Source organism: Phacochoerus africanus, chromosome 10 (assembly GCF_016906955.1).
Source record: "Phacochoerus africanus isolate WHEZ1 chromosome 10, ROS_Pafr_v1, whole genome shotgun sequence".
NCBI classification, from domain to species: Eukaryota; Metazoa; Chordata; class Mammalia; order Artiodactyla; family Suidae; genus Phacochoerus; species Phacochoerus africanus.
The window spans coordinates 66547958-66565855 of record NC_062553.1 but is presented as its reverse complement, the minus strand read 5'-3'; the positions used below and the strand labels follow the sequence as shown (position 1 = coordinate 66565855).

The 17898-nt window shown below is 35.1% G+C and overlaps 1 protein-coding gene across 2 annotated transcripts in view; it reads left to right on the top strand.

Moving 5' to 3' along the window:
• Positions 1-11997: 11997 nt before the first annotated feature.
• Positions 11998-17898, top strand: part of LOC125137771 (UDP-glucuronosyltransferase 2A1) — a 33346-nt gene continuing 27445 nt past the window's right edge. For both annotated transcript variants that reach the window (XM_047798817.1, XM_047798816.1), the window contains exon 1: positions 11998-12715. In XM_047798817.1, coding sequence (XP_047654773.1) covers positions 11998-12715 — 718 coding nt within the window. The remainder of the gene's footprint in view (positions 12716-17898) is intronic.

Sequence of the window (17898 nt, the reverse complement as noted above, 5' to 3'; positions counted from 1 at the left end):
TTGAGAAAACTAGAAGAAAAGAGTGGTTTTCCAACAGCAAATAACTTCTGTGGTATCAACTGAAAGCCCTACCGTTCCATTAACTCCTCAAACTGCCTTCACAGAGGGACTCTCTGGAGATACTGCAAACCCACAAGCTTGCCCCACTTCAGATGCCAGTGACAAATGGGGCCCCCAAGCCACTGGCACTTAGCCCCTCCCACTGTACATTCAGGGGGATTTCTGCAATCTAACGTTAACACTCCTCAGGCTTGAAAATTTGCTAGCAGGGCTCACAAAACTCAGAAAGCACCATACTTACAATTAGAGTTTAACCGTAAAGTCTAAACAGCACAAGAACCACCAAATGGAAGTGATACACAGAGTAGGGAATTGAGGTAGCGTGGTTGCGCAGTGTTTCCTCACCCTCTCTGGGCACACCACCTTCCAGCACATCAGTGTGTTCACCAATCAGGAAGATCCCTTAACTTGTCACTTCAAAGTTTTTTTTCTCTAATCAATGTTCTACCATCCAGACATGATTTGTTAAATTATTGGTCATTGGTAATTAAACTTAATCTCCAGCCTCTTTCTCCTCCAGGGAGTTTAAGGGTGGGACTAAAAGTTCTAATCTTCTAATCAATCAGATGGTTGTTTTTTTCTTTTGGCAACTAGTCCCATCATAAAGCTATCTAGGTGGCCCCAAGAGTCACTTCATAAGCATAAACTCAGGTGTGGTCAAAAGGGGCTCAAAAAACATGGGAGATCCCATCCTGGCTCAGTGGTAATGAATCCGACTAGTTCCCATGAGGACTTGGGTTCAATCCCTGGCCTCACTCAGTGGGCTAAGGATCTAGTGTTGCTGTGGCTATGGTGTAGGCCAGCAGCTGTAGCTCGGATTGGACCCTACTTCAGGAACTTCCATGTACCATGGGTACAGCCCTAAAAAAAGACCAAAAAGAAGAAGAAGAAGAAGAAGAGGAAGAGGAAGAGGAAGAAGAAGAAAAAGGCAACATTCTTATCACTCTGGGAATTCCAGGTTTTAGGAGCTCTGTGCCAGGAACCAGGGGTAAAGTCCAAATATTTATATATATTTTCATTGTATCCAAAAGGGCAATCAACTAGGTTATTCCTAAGTCCCTTTCCAGTTCTAAACTATTCTACTGATTTTTATTTATACTCCAGTTTCCAAAGTCAGGTTCAGTACTACTGAGCACAAAATTATATAGCTGTGTATAATGTGTAAAGACTTTGTGAATCTTAACACAAAAACAGGGTGAAAATGATTAGTTCTGCATTCCTTGCTATCTTCACTAAATGACAAGATTCTCAATGCTAGCAAACTTTCTCAAGATTATGTCAAAAGAACAATAACAATTGCATAGGTTGAAATAAAAATAACAATTTGGGGGATAGAGGAAGAAAGGTTAATGCAATAAATCTCATTAATTCTAACTTCTCTTTGACTTTATTATATCTTAAACTCCAAATAACAACAAATGTTTTTTTTTCCCCACAGACAATTCAAATAAATAGAATAAATACATTTTCTGAGAGGGCAATACAACATGTATTTAAGATAATTAAACAATCCGAATTATACATGCATATTCATGAACAAAAAACATAATGATATACTATTCACAACAACTTAACTAGTCACAAAAGCACCAATTCCTAGAGTACCATATTAATCTATATTTTTACCAATTTCACACAATATTGACTTTGGTTCCTACAGAATTTGCCATTTCTTTTAAATGACAGAACTCCAAATCGTAAAAATAAAACAAAAAAAAAAGAAGAGGGGAAAAATAAACTGACTTAAGTCCTGATGAATAAGCACAGTGAGAATTTTCTGTTCTTACATTTTGGCCACACTCTTGTGTTTATAGGAACTGTAACTAGAGATTTATTGTTTCAGGATACGTGGCCAAGTATAGTAAGGATTTTGCTCCTGGCCTTGAGAACAAAGTATATATGTTTTTCTCTAAATCATTTCCTGTACATTCTTTCATGACCATTAACAAGTGATCAAAAAGCCACTGACAAGGGCTTTACTGTTAACTGACAAGTAACTATAAAACAGGTCTTGGTAGCTAAACTTCAAGTTATTCCTAAATGTACCAAAGGTATCTTATATTTCAATTAATAAATGGAAGTCACAATTATAGCACCACCTCGTGGAAAAAACAATAAGGAGCTGGCTTGCCAAAGATAAGAAGTAAAAGACAAGCCCTTCCAACCTCATTAAAGGAAATATTTAAAAAATAATTTATTTTTGGTTGCCTGTTTGTTCCTTCACAATATATGTGTAAGGTTACAAGAAATTCAATTTGGAAAATTTTCCTACTCATTTTCAATGTTTTTTTTCTAAGCATAGTTAAGTCATTTTGATATTAATTATTTATTACAGCTGCATGAAATAAAACTCTGTGTATGGTGCCTAAACTATATGATTTTATATTCAGGCAAAATATTTACCATATTCCTTTTCTGTCTCTCAGTATTTTCTTCTTTTAACTTCTTCTCTTGTTCCTGCATAGATATGGAGACACAATTCTTTTAAATGATTGAAAAAAATAGAGATCAGATAATTCATTTTCAATAGTTGCTCATAGCAGGTCATAAATTAGAGCAACATGAATTGCGTGTGTGCTATATAGTATTCCAATCAATACTTATTCTCAAAATTAAAAGTGGAAAATTTATGGTTGCTGGTTTCTTATAAAGTTGATTTTCCAAATTTTAGAAACAAGACATCAGTTCTTTACTCATTAAATTATATAAAATGCTATTTATTTTCCTAATCATTTGCAATGTGTCCAATTACCCAGTCTAGTGGTTTTCAGACTTCATTGTGCATCAGAAAAATCTAGAGGAATAAAAAAATAATAATAACGACACCTTGGAATGTCTTCAGCAAGGATTTCTAAGGATTTTAAATTTAAAAAATAATTTCTAAATTTCATTTTCTCCTGAAAACTACTTTCTGCAGAGGTGGCAGTTTTAATTAATGACAATGGAGTAATGAAAAATATACAGAAGTTTCGGCCATGATTTTGTCACTATTATTTTGCAGCCAAAATGTAGTGGAATAAGAAATACGTAAGCGCTGAAAATAAGATGTTGTTCCAGCTTCCAATTGTCAGGAAATTTTCAGCATCTCTTGAAACTGAGGGTAGTCATCAGATCCCTTAAACTATAACTTACTTACCAAGTAGTATGCTGTAACCGGCCTTTACTGATCAAGCTTACTTGAATTGTTCTTGAAAATTGCATATCCTACAAGCTTCACATAGCTTAGACAATATATCATAAGATTCCTTTAATTTGCCTCTATAGATAACACCTCTGATGTATGGGTCACTCTAATAACCTATGCTTAAATTGTTTTTGTGGAACAGGGAGTTAATCTTGCCCAGTTCAAACTGGTTAGACCATTGACCATTCAATTGAGCCTGGCCTGAGTGTCTGATGGATATCCTTTTGATGTCAAAGGAGCAGAAACTCATGTCATGATAAATAAGCTCATCATTTTCAAGCACCTGGCCCATGAAGCATGTAACTCAGATAAGTGCGCAGCAAAGCAGCTATTACCACACTTTTTCCTGCCACCAATAACCTTCCCCTGCACCTCCAATCACCTTGCTTCTTTATTCTGTAAAATTCCAGAGCTCATCGCCTTCGGAGAGGCTGGTTTGAGATTTGTTCTCTCATCTTCTGGAGTAGCTCCCTCAGGAATAAACCCTCTGCTGCCAACCTTCTTGTCTCAGCATTTGGCTCGCGTCATTAGGGCGAACAAACTTGATTTAGGAACACTCTGACCTTGGTTTCCCCAGTTACAAAGTAAAGGTCACAGAACATCTATGAGGATTCCACAAGAAGCTTTTTGTGAAAGCCCTTTCAACACTGTAATACATAAATGTGTATAATTTGACAGATGTGGATGTTAAGCCTAGGCTAAGGACAGATCTCCTGCTTGGCTTCTTTGCCAAGGATTTTATCTTGCTTTAGGACATCCTGCCCCCACGTGGACGGTAGCTGATAACACCAACTAGGTTTAATGAGTCCAAATTATTAGAATTTTAATGATTTTGTTTATGGCGTAAAAATAAAGTTCACCTAGATATACTTGAGAATATTATATGTTGTTACTATAAATGTATATATGCTTATAAATGTATATATATTACATAAATATACAAATATGTAATATAAACAAAAATAAAATATAAAACAAATTATGTGTGAGTGCATGCATACATAGATATACAAAACCAATATGCACTCACACAACATATTTAATAAGAAAGGTCATAGCTATACTCCAATCACTAGGTTCCTTGATATCTATCAAAGAAAGCCTTTTCAGTTTAGGGCCACTGCTATTTAAAGTTAAAATAATAATATATTAAATGTTTAAGAAGATTTTGTTAGCAAAATATAGGATCCAGTGACATATTTTTAGAATAATTTGAGCCAGGAATAATATAAATTGCCACTTATTTTGGCTATTAACACTTCTAAAAATATACTATAATTTAATTAATATCTAAGGTTGTATAATTTTCAAAACCATTGAAATGAAATATAACTGGGCTTCAAAATATAGCTGAAACTAGTTTTCTCACCATCAAAATTTCACTCCCTAGTTCCATGAGAAAAAAATAGGAAAAACAGCAATGATAGGAAAAAAACATCCAACCAGCCAATATTCTGCACCAAACACTGGACATGGAAGTGAGACTACTGTAGATAATCTAGCTAAGTGGAGTGTGTTAGGTTTCTCCAGAAAAATGAAACCAACAGGAAGTGTACATAGCATAGATAGATAGATACATACATACATACATGTACATACACACGTACGTACGTACATACATACATACACAGACATAAAGATTTGTCTCAAGGACTTGGCTCATGCAACTGTGGTAGCTTGGTAGGTACAAAATCTTTAGGGTTGGACAGCAGACTGGAGACCCAGGTAGAGTTGTAGTTCAAGTTCAAAAGCATTATTTAACTTGTTTGTCACCCGATTAAAAAATGGATAGAAGACCTGAATAGATATTTTTCCAAAGAGGAAATGCAGATGGACAATAGGCATCTAAAAATATGCTCAATGTTGATAATTCTCAGAGAAATTCGAACCAAAACCACAATGAAATATTACCTTACACTTGTCAGAATGGCTATCATTAAAAAGAACACAAATAACAAATTTTGGCCAGAATGGAGAAAAGAGAAACCTTGTAACTGTTGATAGCAATGTAAATTGGTGCATCAACTGGGGAAAATAGTATTCAGATTTCTCAAAAAAACTGAAAATAGAACTACTATATGATCCAGCAACTCCAGTCACCCAAAAGTTCACAGCTGCACTACTCACAGGAGCCATGACATGGAAGCAAATTATGTGTCCATCAACAATGAATGGATAAAGAAGATATGGTATGTATCTATATATCTATATATACAAATACATGTAAATATGGAATTATGTATACATATACAATGATATATTACTCAGCCCTATAAAAGATGGAAATATTGCCATTTACAGCAACATAGATGGACTTGGGGGGCGTTATCCTAAGTGGAATAAGTCAGACAGAGAAAGACAAATGTTTTGTCATATCACTTAAATGTGGAGTCTAAAAAATACATCAAACTAATGACTATAAGAAAAAAAGAAGCAGGCAGGTAAAAACTATCAGGTAAAAAAAGCTACAAGTATATATTGCACAACACAGGGAATAGAGCCAATAGTGTATAATAGCTATAAATGAAGCATAACCTTTAAAAATTATGAATCACTCTACTGTACACCTGCAACTTACATAATATTGCATAACAACTATACTTCAAAAAAAAAAAAAAAGCCAGCCTGTTCATGTCTGATTAAACTTGCGTTGTGATTCTGCTTTAACTATTAAAGAAAACAATGCACTTAAAAAATAAAAATGTTGCAAATATGGTTCAGGATTCGAAATGGAGCTAAGTGGCCTTTATGGATGTAGTGTCAGACATGTTCCTATATCGCTGAGAATTTGAATTTTCTGAATTACATTGGACCCACAGACATCAGGAGTTATTCTCAAAAAATACCTGCTAGCAGCGGCCAGCTGCAAACATCTAGTCTCAAGGTCTCCCTTACAACAACAATTCCAGACTCCAACTAATCCTTGCTTAACATGCACTGCACCCTTACATCTTGCCAGCTCCAGTTATAATTCTTGACAATTTATGTCATTTTGTGTTTTTGCCTTAGTAAACCACCCCCATTTTGCAGTCTGGTAGGACACAATTCAAGTACTTTAAGAGCTGGTGTCTCCTCAGTTTTAGTACTCAGTTTGGCTCAAATAAAACTTTTTATAAACTCTTTAGTACTCAATTTGGCTAAAATAAAACTTTTTCTATTATGACTGTTTGTTGAGTATTTCCATTGATGTTACCTTTTGCAAAATAATTTATAAAAATTATGTAAGTCAAAAGCACACACACTAACAATCGGACATTGGCTTTTTGCAGGAAAAGTTTTGACTTCATTGTTGTCTTTTGTAACAACTTAAGAAAGACAATTGAATATGGTCTAATAGCTATTTAGCAAAAAACGCGAGATCAAAGAAATCATTTATCATCCATGCTATTAGCCAAGTGTGATGATGAAAAATATATTATTAGATGTACAGAGATTCAGACAAGTTTTTAATTTGCAGGCTTGTGTTGAAATATTTGCTTTTTCTATTTAGCTGATAGGTAAATTATATTAATGATTCAAAGATGAAGAATTATTCTATAAAATATGTATTGGTTTTCTTTTATCTGAACTTGAACTCCATAAGCTGAGAAAGAATGCTGGTAGTCAGGTGTATGCAGTTGCAGAGACTTCAACTTGAAATGCTATGGGATTCCTCTAATATCTCCTGCTTTTCTCTCCATTACCATTGTACAACATGCATCCTTGTGGGACTAAACCCTATTTTCAATCCGTATGAAAGTTATCATCACAGCTGTTTATCAGCAATAAATTTCCATGTTATATTCCAGTACTTAATTACTAAATATAACATATTTGAGACACTATAGAAAGAGACAACTTATTTTTTCCCTTCAAAATGTTTGCCCGAAGAAATACAATTATAATTTTCACCCCCAAGGACATTGCATAATATAAGCGTACAGATTTCAAACACTTATTTAGTGGTCTTTATCAGTATATAAAATTAAATATATAATTAAATTTATAATTATTAAATATATAATTATAAAGACCAATAAAACTACAGGATTTCCCAGAGATGTTTCTTTGCTATATAGAGCAATTCAGTTTTGTCATAGTTCCTACATTTAAATTAACATAAACTACTATCACCCTTAAGGGTCTTAGTAGAAAAGAAAAAAGAGACATAATTTAAAATGTTTTATAATTAATAATAGTAAAAAATAACTTGTTGCATGAGCTTGAGAGAGAAGGATTTTTACCTACTTCTGAATAATAACCTAAGATTATTAATTTTTGCCAGTAATTATTTCAGATACATCTAGACATACTTAGGTTGGTGTGGAGTTAGGAGGCTGAAGAGACCATAATAGCAAAGTCAGTATTCAGTTCAGGGAACCAATAGAAGGACACATCTTTAACAAAAAATTAATCTGCTTTGTAATGTAATGGGTGGGGAATGCAAAGAGTAATAAGATCTCTATAATCTTTTCTCCATTTAAGATCATATTTCTCTAAGTTATGCTTATTCAACTAACATTTAATCTAAGTTCAAGTTCTTCCTAATGGCAAATGAGCACTATTAAGGTTCTGGCTGAAAATTTCAGGTAAGGAAATTTTAAATCTTATGACAAGCAATATGTAAGTAGTATGTAATGCACATTTGGGCTTATTTTATATTTTCTTCCAAAAGAAATATCAATCATTACAAGGTTGTGAGTTAAATTTTTGTGTATTTCATTACTTTCTTTTGAAAAAGGTTTCGGGGGGAGTTCCCGTTGTGGCGCAGTGGTTAACGAATCCGACTAGGAACCATGAGGTTGCGGGTTCGGTCCCTGCCCTCGCTCAGTGGGTTAATGATCCGGCGTTGCCGTGAGCTGTGGTGTAGGTTGCAGACGCGGCTCGGATCCCGCGTTGCTGTGGCTCTGGCGTAGGCCGGTGGCTACAGCTCCGATTCAACCCCTAGCCTGGGAACCTCCATATGCTGTGGGAGCGGCCCAAGAAATAGCAAAAAGACAAAAAAAAAAGTTTTCGGGTTTTTTTTTTTTTTTTTAATAACTTAAGGGTCCTCCCCACCCCCACCCCCAGTGTTGCACTTCAGTAATTTTATAGATAGTGAGGAAATTATATTATATTATAGAGCAAAAAATTGGGAGTTTTTAAATGTGAGCACTTTGGCCTCTTTAAAGCTTTAGGTACCTCAGTTCCAATCAGTGAAGAATTCATTTCTTTCTTCATTAACCAACACATAAAGTAACAAATAAGATTTATGGATCTGGCGTTGCTGTGAGCTGTGGTGTAGGCCAGAGGCTACAGCTCCAATTTGACCCCTAGCCTGGGAACATGGATGGGGCCCTGAAAAGCAAAAAAAAAAAAAAAATGAATGGTGAATGCAAAGACAATCCTCACCAAGATCACTATGGTCTTTAAGATAGAACATGTACAGGAGTTCCCGTCATGGCTCAGTGGTTAACAAATCGGAGTAGGAACCATGAGGTTGCGGGTTCGAGCCCTGCCCTTGTTCAGTGGGTTAAGGATCCGGCGTTGCTGTGAGCTGTGGTGTAGGTCGCAGATGTGGCTTGGATCCTGTGTTGCTGTGGCTCTGGCATAGGCTGGTGGTTACAGCTCTGATTCAGCCTCTAGCCTGGGAACCTCCATATGCCGCTGGAGCAGCCCCAGAAATGGCAAAAAGACAAAAAAAAAAAAAAAGATAGAACACGTATAAAGATCAAAATGTCATCCTTCAGTGGGCATTTTATTTTCATAATACTCTGCAATAAATTAATATATATATGGATATAGTAAACCTATATGCATACATTATATATATATATGTATATAGTGTAAACCTCAAGTAAGTTTTATGCAAAGTCAAATGTATTTATTAAAAAAAAGAAACTTTAGGAATTCCCATCATGGCACAGTGGAAACTAATCTGACTAGGAACCATGAGGTTGCAGGTTCAATCCCTGTCCTTGCTCAGTGGGTTAAGGATCCAGCGTTGCTGTGGGCTGTGGTGTAGGTCGTGGATGTGGCTGGGATATGGCATTGCTGTGGCTCTGCCGTAGACCGGCAGCTACAGCTCCAATTAGACCCCTAGCCTGGGAAACTCCACGTGCTGCAGGTGCAGCCCTAAAAGGCAGGAAAAAAAAAAAAAAAGAAAGAAAGAATAAAAAAGAAACTTTATAGTTTCTCTAAAGAAAATCCTGTTGTGAAAACAATAACTGATTTTGGTGATGTAAATACTATGCTTGCTCCCTTTCTGTGCAATTAAGTAAAGCATATGTTTTGTTATCATCATCTATGATAAAAAATATTTGTATATACTTGCTTTTTTCCAAATGTTAGCTTTTTCTTTGAATTCAATTGATTTCACAAATACATTAATCGTATTTTTAGGTGTAGTCTCTGGAAAATTTTCCAGAAAGAGTAGATTAGCTTTAGGTTATCTTAAGGTCAGAATAATTAAAATTGTGTTTTCAAACCCTAATTTTTGGAAAAAAACTGTTTTACAATTTCTTTAAACCTCTGTGATCAATATAATTTCATCATTTAGTTTTCTATTAAATTTAAGAGCACAAAACAAATCTAAAATTTAACCTCAATAGTTTGAAAAAACTTTTAATACTTGCTATATTGCTAAGAGTTTGTATGTGTGTGTGTCTTTTTAGGGCTGCACCCATGGTATATGGAGGTTCCCAGGCTAGGGGTCAAATCGGAGCTATAACTGCTGGCCTACACCACAGCCACAACAACACCAGATCCTTAACCCACTGAGTAAGGTCAGGGATCAAACCTGCATCCTCATGGATGCTACTCAGATTTGTTTCCACTGCACCATGACGGGAGCTCCCAAGAGTTTTAAACTAAAAAAAGCCTCTAAGTTTTTTTTAAATTTTAATTTTCTAAGTCTCATATACATTAAGTAGCATAATGTTAAGTTAGGATTTCTTTGGCATAATTGATAGTAAAAACTATAATATCATGCTGTCTTTAATACACTATGCAGATTTTTGCTACCGTTATGTAGGCAATTTTCTTATCTTCTTCTGATAGACTGTAAAATGGACATGAGAAGTATCTCTTTGATTCATCTTTAGCTTGGGAGGGAGTTCTGTGCCTAGTAGGTACCCAATAAACACAAATAACTTCCATAAAAGACTACATTTTAGTTGTCTGAAACTGGCCTTGATTCCTTGCTTGTAAATAAAATGAATAAAATGACATTACATTATGACCAATTGTTCATCTTAGTGGATCAATGATTTTAAAGTTTCCTGGCAAGTAACTATGGACCAGGTTGACACCAGCAGGCAGAAATTTTGTGTATATCATAAAATCCTATAGCACAGAAACTTGAATTGCAATCTACCCCATGAACTGAATGATAATTCTGCTAAGTTTTGAATTAATGAATCAGTTAATGTTTCACTACAGATTGTCTTTGATGATGGGGAGCCCAGAAAAGACAGCACTAAAAAAAATAATTTCAACAGATTTATTAAAACAAAAAGAGTCATCTCTGCTTATTCCCAGACACATACACATGCACAGGTTTCATAAAGATTATTTTACTGGGGCAACTTGATTTTACAATATTCGGTGTGGAGTACACAAATTTATATTGTGCATTTTATGTTATATCAGTATGTTTGGGGCAGTTTATGGTTTATATGATAAGTGCCTTATAGTTAATAAGGGGACATGACACAGTCTGATAGGGTAACCTTGTGGTTAACATAGTAGACTCTGAGAGGCAAAGAGCCTTAAGGCTGCTAACACTAGTTCCTTCTTTATTTTGCTGTGTGAACTTGTCAAGTCAGCCTCTCTGAGCAATAGTTCCTTCTTTTTTGTGGGAATAATTACAGTACTGCCTCACTGGATCTTTTTTCTTAGTGGGAAATAAATGAGATTAACACATGTAAAACACTTTGCATGATGTCCTACACATAGTGAGCCCCAAAATGCTAGCAATTTAAAAAAACTGAGTTAGCTGTCAAGTAGCTGTTATTCACGTAAACTAGATTTTGAGCAGCACTTTCAATAGAAGAATGTGTGAATTAGCAATTCTTTTCAAATAGATCCTATTCCCTGGTAATATGACCCATCAAATCTTGTATATATTATTTGTATACAGTTTACTTGTAAATTTTTTCTCAGTGATTCATTAACACTGAGAAATATTTTTCTAAACATACTACTTAAGTCGTTAATAAATATTACACTTACTAAAGTGTTCATACTTTGCTTTTTAAAAGTATTCTCTTTGCAATAATCTTATATATTAATAACTAAGAACTACTTTAAAACTTCAATTGTTGCTAGTGATATTATATTAGCAAAATATGCCAAATTTTGGAAAACGTATGGCATTAGCCACTCTATGTTTCTGAGTAAGTTCCGACCCTATCTGAGGAAATCTGATCCAGGCCTGGGTGCAGAGTTGAGATATACAGTGGCTTTAAGCAGCTTAGTAGTAATCATTTAACAATTATGAGATGCAAAGAAAGGGTTGAAGGATAAGTTCCAAAACAGAATCCGAGAGCAAGAATCTTAACTAAAGCTAAAACAACAGGTTGAGAGGTAAGACACATGTTACTTCTAAATATGGAGTTGTCTTAAAATTATCATTGTGGCACTTCCATGACCAACATGATTTTGTAGAATGAAAGGTTCTTAAGAGTATCAATGGTTTGAAACAAAACTGAGAAATAATTTGTCTTTCCTATTTGCTTAAAGAGCAGACAATTTTGTTTGTATCACACCTCATCAAGTCTACATCAAGCCACATCATGTTGAACAAGAACACTGTACTGTGGTCTCTTCAGATATGCCTCCTAGGAACCACTCTTGGTGGGAATGTTCTGATCTGGCCAATGGAAGGGAGTCATTGGCTAAATATTAAGATAATTATAGATGAACTGATTAAAAAAGAGCATAATGTGACTGTCCTAGTTGCTTCTGGTGCACTTTTCATCACGCCGACCTCTAACCCATCTCTCAAGTTCGAAATATATCAGGTGCCCTTTGGCAAAGAAAGAATAGAAGGAGTGATCAAGAACTTTGTTTTGACGTGGATGGAAAATAGACCATCTCCTTTAACCATTTGGAGATTCTATCAAGAGATGGCCAAAGTTATCAAGGACTTCCACATGATGTCTAGAGAAATCTGTGATGGTGTTCTCAAAAACCAAAAGCTAATGGAAAAGCTGAAGAGAAACAAATTTGAGGTCTTGCTATCAGATCCAGTATTTCCTTGTGGTGATATAGTAGCTTTGAAACTGGGAATTCCATTTATCTACTCTTTGAGGTTTTCTCCAGCTTCGACAGTGGAAAAGCACTGTGGGAAGGTACCATACCCTCCTTCCTATGTTCCTGCTATTTTATCAGAACTCACTGACCAGATGTCTTTCACTGACAGAATAAGAAATTTCATTTCCTACCATCTACAGGACTACATGTTTAATACTCTTTGGAAATCATGGGATTCTTACTACAGTAAAGAATTGGGTATGTTACCCTTTTTATTATTGTTATTTGAACAAACAGAGCCTTGTATCGCTTCTTCTCCATTTCTCTGTGGCTATTCTTCCTTGATTCTACATACTGATTACTATCTATTACTAGCATTTAATAGCAGGAAAGAAGATAAAAGATGCCATGCTTTGGAACTACAGTGTGCTGTTTTCTAAGTTTATGTTATCTACAAATAACATGGTAACAAATACCTAAGTTTAAAAATAGGAATAAATTTTCATTTAGATATTGCATTGAAAATAGAAATTGCCTAGAAACTTCAGTGGGATGTGGGGAAATCTGGAAGAGATTAAGCTTTCTGCAGACAATTGTGTGTGTTGAACAACATATATGTTCATGGATAATATCTGATTATTGCACATAGATTTTATACTGTTTACTAGGCATTTTCTTAAATAGGAGGTTACAACAAAGACTGGGATAAAATTCCTGGCTTCAAGGATTTCACAGTCAAACAGAGAAGTCAGACAGGAAAAGGAATATAGTATGAATGATGTGGATAATGGAAATATATATAAATGGCAGAGAAAATGTAAAGGCAGTATGTGACAAGAGAGAGTGGTATTCTGGAAAACTTGAGTTATGATGATACACAGGACATTTTTAAACAGTGAATATGAATTTTCCTGCAAACTAAGTGTGTATAGAGAAACAGTGTGTCCGAGGTTGTGAAGTCTTTAAATATACACATGTGTGTTGGGTATTACTGATGATTCAGTATTTATGAAGGTCAAAGTGTAAAGCTGGGAGGCACCAGAAAGAATGTTGGAGATGTCAGGACTGCAAGAATGAATTTGTTCAATATATATTTTCAAAACCTCTTGCACTTCATGCTAAGCATTCTGAGTTTTATCTAAGAAGCAACAGGTAAAACTTTAAAGGGATACATTATGAATGGATTGAATTTTGTGTAAAATACTTGGACACACGTGGACTGGCATGGAGGGTCGTTAGACTGTAGGCTACAACATTACTCCTGGAAAGATGTGGTAAGAGCATGTACTAGTTGAGTAGCTTATAAACTGAGAAAAAATTGCTTTCAAGTATGCAGCACCATGTTTCAATATTTGTATATATCTCTAAATGATCACCACAGTAAGTCTGGTTAACACCTGTTACTGCACAGAGTTATGATTTTTTATTTGTGATAAGAATTTTTAAATCTACTCTTTTGGCAATTTTCAAATACACAGAACAGTTTATCATTAACTGTAGTTGCCATGCTCTACGTCACATCCCTGGGACTCATGTATTTTATTAACAGGAAGTTTGCACCTTCACCCATTTCACCCACCCGCTACCTCTGGCAACCTCCAATCTTCTCTCTGTATCTATGAGTTATGGGGTTTTGTTTTGTTTTGTTTTAGGTTCCACATACACGTGGAATCTTAACGGTATTTGTCTTTTTTACTTAGCATAGTGACCTCAAGTTCTATCCATGTTGTCCCAAATGGAAGGATTTCCTCCTTTGTTATTGCTAAATAAATTATTTGTGTGTGAATGTGTGTGTGTGTGTGTGTGTGTGTGTGTGTGTGTGTGTGTAGCCAAGACATGAAAACAACCTACGTGTCCATTGGTAGATAAAGAAAGTGCGATACTATGTGTGGCTATTGTAAATAATGCTGCAGTGAACATAGGACATAGATATATTTTCAAGTTAGTTTTCATTTCCTATGATAAATATTCAGAAATTCAATTGTTGGATTATATGTTAGTTCTATTTTTAATTTTTTGAGCAGCCTCTGTATGGGTTTTGATAGTGGCTGCATCAGTTTACATTCCTACCAACAATGCAGAAGGGCTCCCTTTTCTCCACATCCTTACCAACATTTATCTTTTATTTTTTGGATAGCAATTATCCAACAGGTAACAGATGTGATGGGATACCTCAATTTGGTTTTGATTTGCATTTCCTTGATGATTAGTACTTGATGATTAGTTTCCTTGATGATTGAGCTCCTTTTCCTGTATTTGTATCTCTTCAGAAAAATATCAGCTCAGATCCTCTGCACATTTTCAGTCATATTTTTTTATTTTGCTATCAACTTGTTTAAGTTTTTATATTTATATTAATCAGGTTACATGATTGCAACTATTTTCTACCATAAGATAAGTTGCTTTTTATTCTGTTGATGGTTTCCTTTGTTGTGCAGAAGCTTTTTACCTTGACAGGGTTCCATTTGTTTATTTGTGTGTTGTTGTTGCCTTTGCTTTTGTTGCTTTCGTTGCTTTTGATGCCAAGAAATCATCACCAAGACTTATGTCAAGGAACTTACTGCCTATATTTTCCTCTAGGAGTTTTGTGGTTTCAGTTCAGTAAGAACTGAAACCATAAAAGTCTTTAATACATTTTTAAAAATTGTTTTTATTTTTTAAATTGAAGTATAGTTGGTTTTTGATGTTGTGTCAATTTCTGCTGCACAGCAAAATGATTCAGTTAGACATACATACATGCACAGTCTTTTTTTCTATTTTTTTCTTTTATGGTTTATCTAAGAATATTGAATATAGTTCCCTGTGCCATACAGTAGGACCTTGTTGTTTACCCATTCTATATATAATAGTTTGCATCTGTTAACCTCAAACTCCCAGTCCTTCCGCCCCCCCCCCCCGTCTCCTCCCCTTTGGCAACCACAAGTCTGTTCTCTATATCTGTGAGTCTGTTTCTGTTTTATAGATGGGTTCTTTTGTGGTGTATTTTAGATTCCACATGTAATTGATATCATATGGTATTTGTCTTTTTCTTTCTGACTTCTCATAATGTGATAATCTCTAGGTCCATCCATATTATTGCAAATGGCATTGTTTCATTTAAAGTCTGTAATCCACTTTGAGTTAATTTTTATATATGATGTAAGATAGGGGTCCAATTTCATTCTTTTGCACATAAGCTGTCCAGTTTTCCCAACCCCATTTATTGAAGAGATTGGCATTTCTCCACTGTATATTCTTGGCTCCTTTGTTATAAATTAATTGACAATCTATGAGTGGGTTTATATGAGGAGGATTAAAAAGGATGTGCATTACCATTAGTGCTTCATCGCCTCTAGATTTGCTAAATAGTTGCTCCCAAATTCAAAAATAAACATTTACCTCCTGGAATATAAACAAAGGCCTACCTGTTCTGACACTCAGAATAAGCACAGCTACTATGACACTTATGAAGATAAAAGTAAAATGGGAGTTCCCGTTGTGGCGCAGTGGTTAACAAATCCGACTAGGAACCATGAGTTTGTGGGTTCGATTCCTGGCCTTGATCAGTGGATTGAAGATCCGGCGTTGTCGTGAGCTGTGGTGTAGGTTGCAGACGTGGCTTGGATCCCGCGTTGCTGTGGCTCTGGCACAGGCCGGTGGCTACAGCTCCAATTGGACCCATAGCCTGGGAAACTCCATATGCCCTGGGAGCGGCCCAAGAAATGGCAAAAAGAAAAAAAAAAGTAAAACGGTAAATATCGTAGAGCTAAAACTAGACTTTGAAAATGAAGAAAAAGAATAAAGAAATGGCAATTTTATGAGGCAAAGAAGCTTTCAAGATCTTTGAAAATTCTTTAACCTCTTCATGCATGTTTTAAACACCTGAATGACACAGACACCTGACTATGTGCAGCATCTGAAGTAATGAACTAGAGGAATGTACATGGAGAAATCCTTGGACAGAACTATGTCTACATTTTTATATCAACTTAAAATTTTATTAAGTTTTTGTCAACTACTTGTTCTCAACCTTGGAAAAATAATTATCAGGATCACAATGTTCTTCACATGTGTTGGTGAAATCATTCCTGTAGAAACCTTCCTTATGCTGGCGATCTTAAAATCATATATTTCATTGTATTTTGTTTGTAAGTTAATGCTGGTAATAAAACCACACCATTTCCCCCATCTTAAGACATGAGAGTGATCTTTCTTAACAATTGGTTCATGGGAATGTAATGAAGATCTCTAAAAACGTTCTTAGCCTCTGATTTTGATATCATGTTTCTCATCAAACTACAGTCTACCGACTTAGAATGACTATTTAAGTTTGTTTTACTAAAACATAGTGTTCTTATTGATGCCCAGGGACATAAGCACTCATATTCAAAAGGCCAGGTAAGAAGTAACATTATTGACATGATGGAGAAATTTCTTTTTGTGCAAGACTTTGTACATGTGAAGTGATACATGAGGAGGATGAATGGAACTGACTAGTAAAAAAACTTATTTCCAATTTGAAATTTGAATTTACCTTTTACTTTAGCTTAAATGCTCTAATCAAAGTCATTGCAACAAATCCATATCCATTCAGGTCTAAAATTGTCACACTTGGGGAAATAAATTGAGGACGTCTTTCTGTAAGATTATTTTTCTGCAGTGGAATGCTATAAGAACCTCAGCATGAGTCCCTAATCCCTGCTAATTGATAGGAATTGGATATTATAAGGGGGAAATTATTTCTTTTTTTTCAGGCCATGGGTAATTGGTTAAATTTTTGGATATCATTATAGTCATAGCTGGTAGTATCTATCTGTTGATCTCTTCTTTTGTACCAGACACTGTGATAAGTGCTTCACATGTAATATATATCTTAATCCTAGCAATGAACTTGTGAAGGAAAAAAATTACTATCACAAATGAGAATAGCATAATAGCATGTTAAAATCCAGTCATACAGCTACTAGACATAATAGCATGTTAAAATCCAATCATACAGCTACTCAGTTGAGAAAATTATTTTCAACATGTCTTTCTTACACCAGTGCATCTAGAACAATTTTTCTCTCCTTTAAAATTTTCAGGTGCAAATACATCAATTATTCAGAATATTTTAGGTTTAAGCTTTCTTGGCTACTTTTCTTCTTCCTTTCAATGTACTTAGTTATTGCAATCTATTTCGTGCCAATTTTAATTTTCCATGAGGAGTTTAATCAGACAATGTTATCACCAGGCAGCTTGCTATTCCTTTAAGTGTAGGTATCCATGTGACTCTGTTGCCTGGAGTAATTTGCCTGAGGATAGATTTCTGGTCCTAAGAGAGCTTTGATCAAACGGAAAGTAAGAAAAATCTTCTGCAGATTTCAAGTACAGTTGTTTAAAGTTGAACCAGATAAATTTTATTTTCTTTGTTTATACTAACAACAAGAAAGCCACTTCTGATATTGGGAAATATTTAAGGA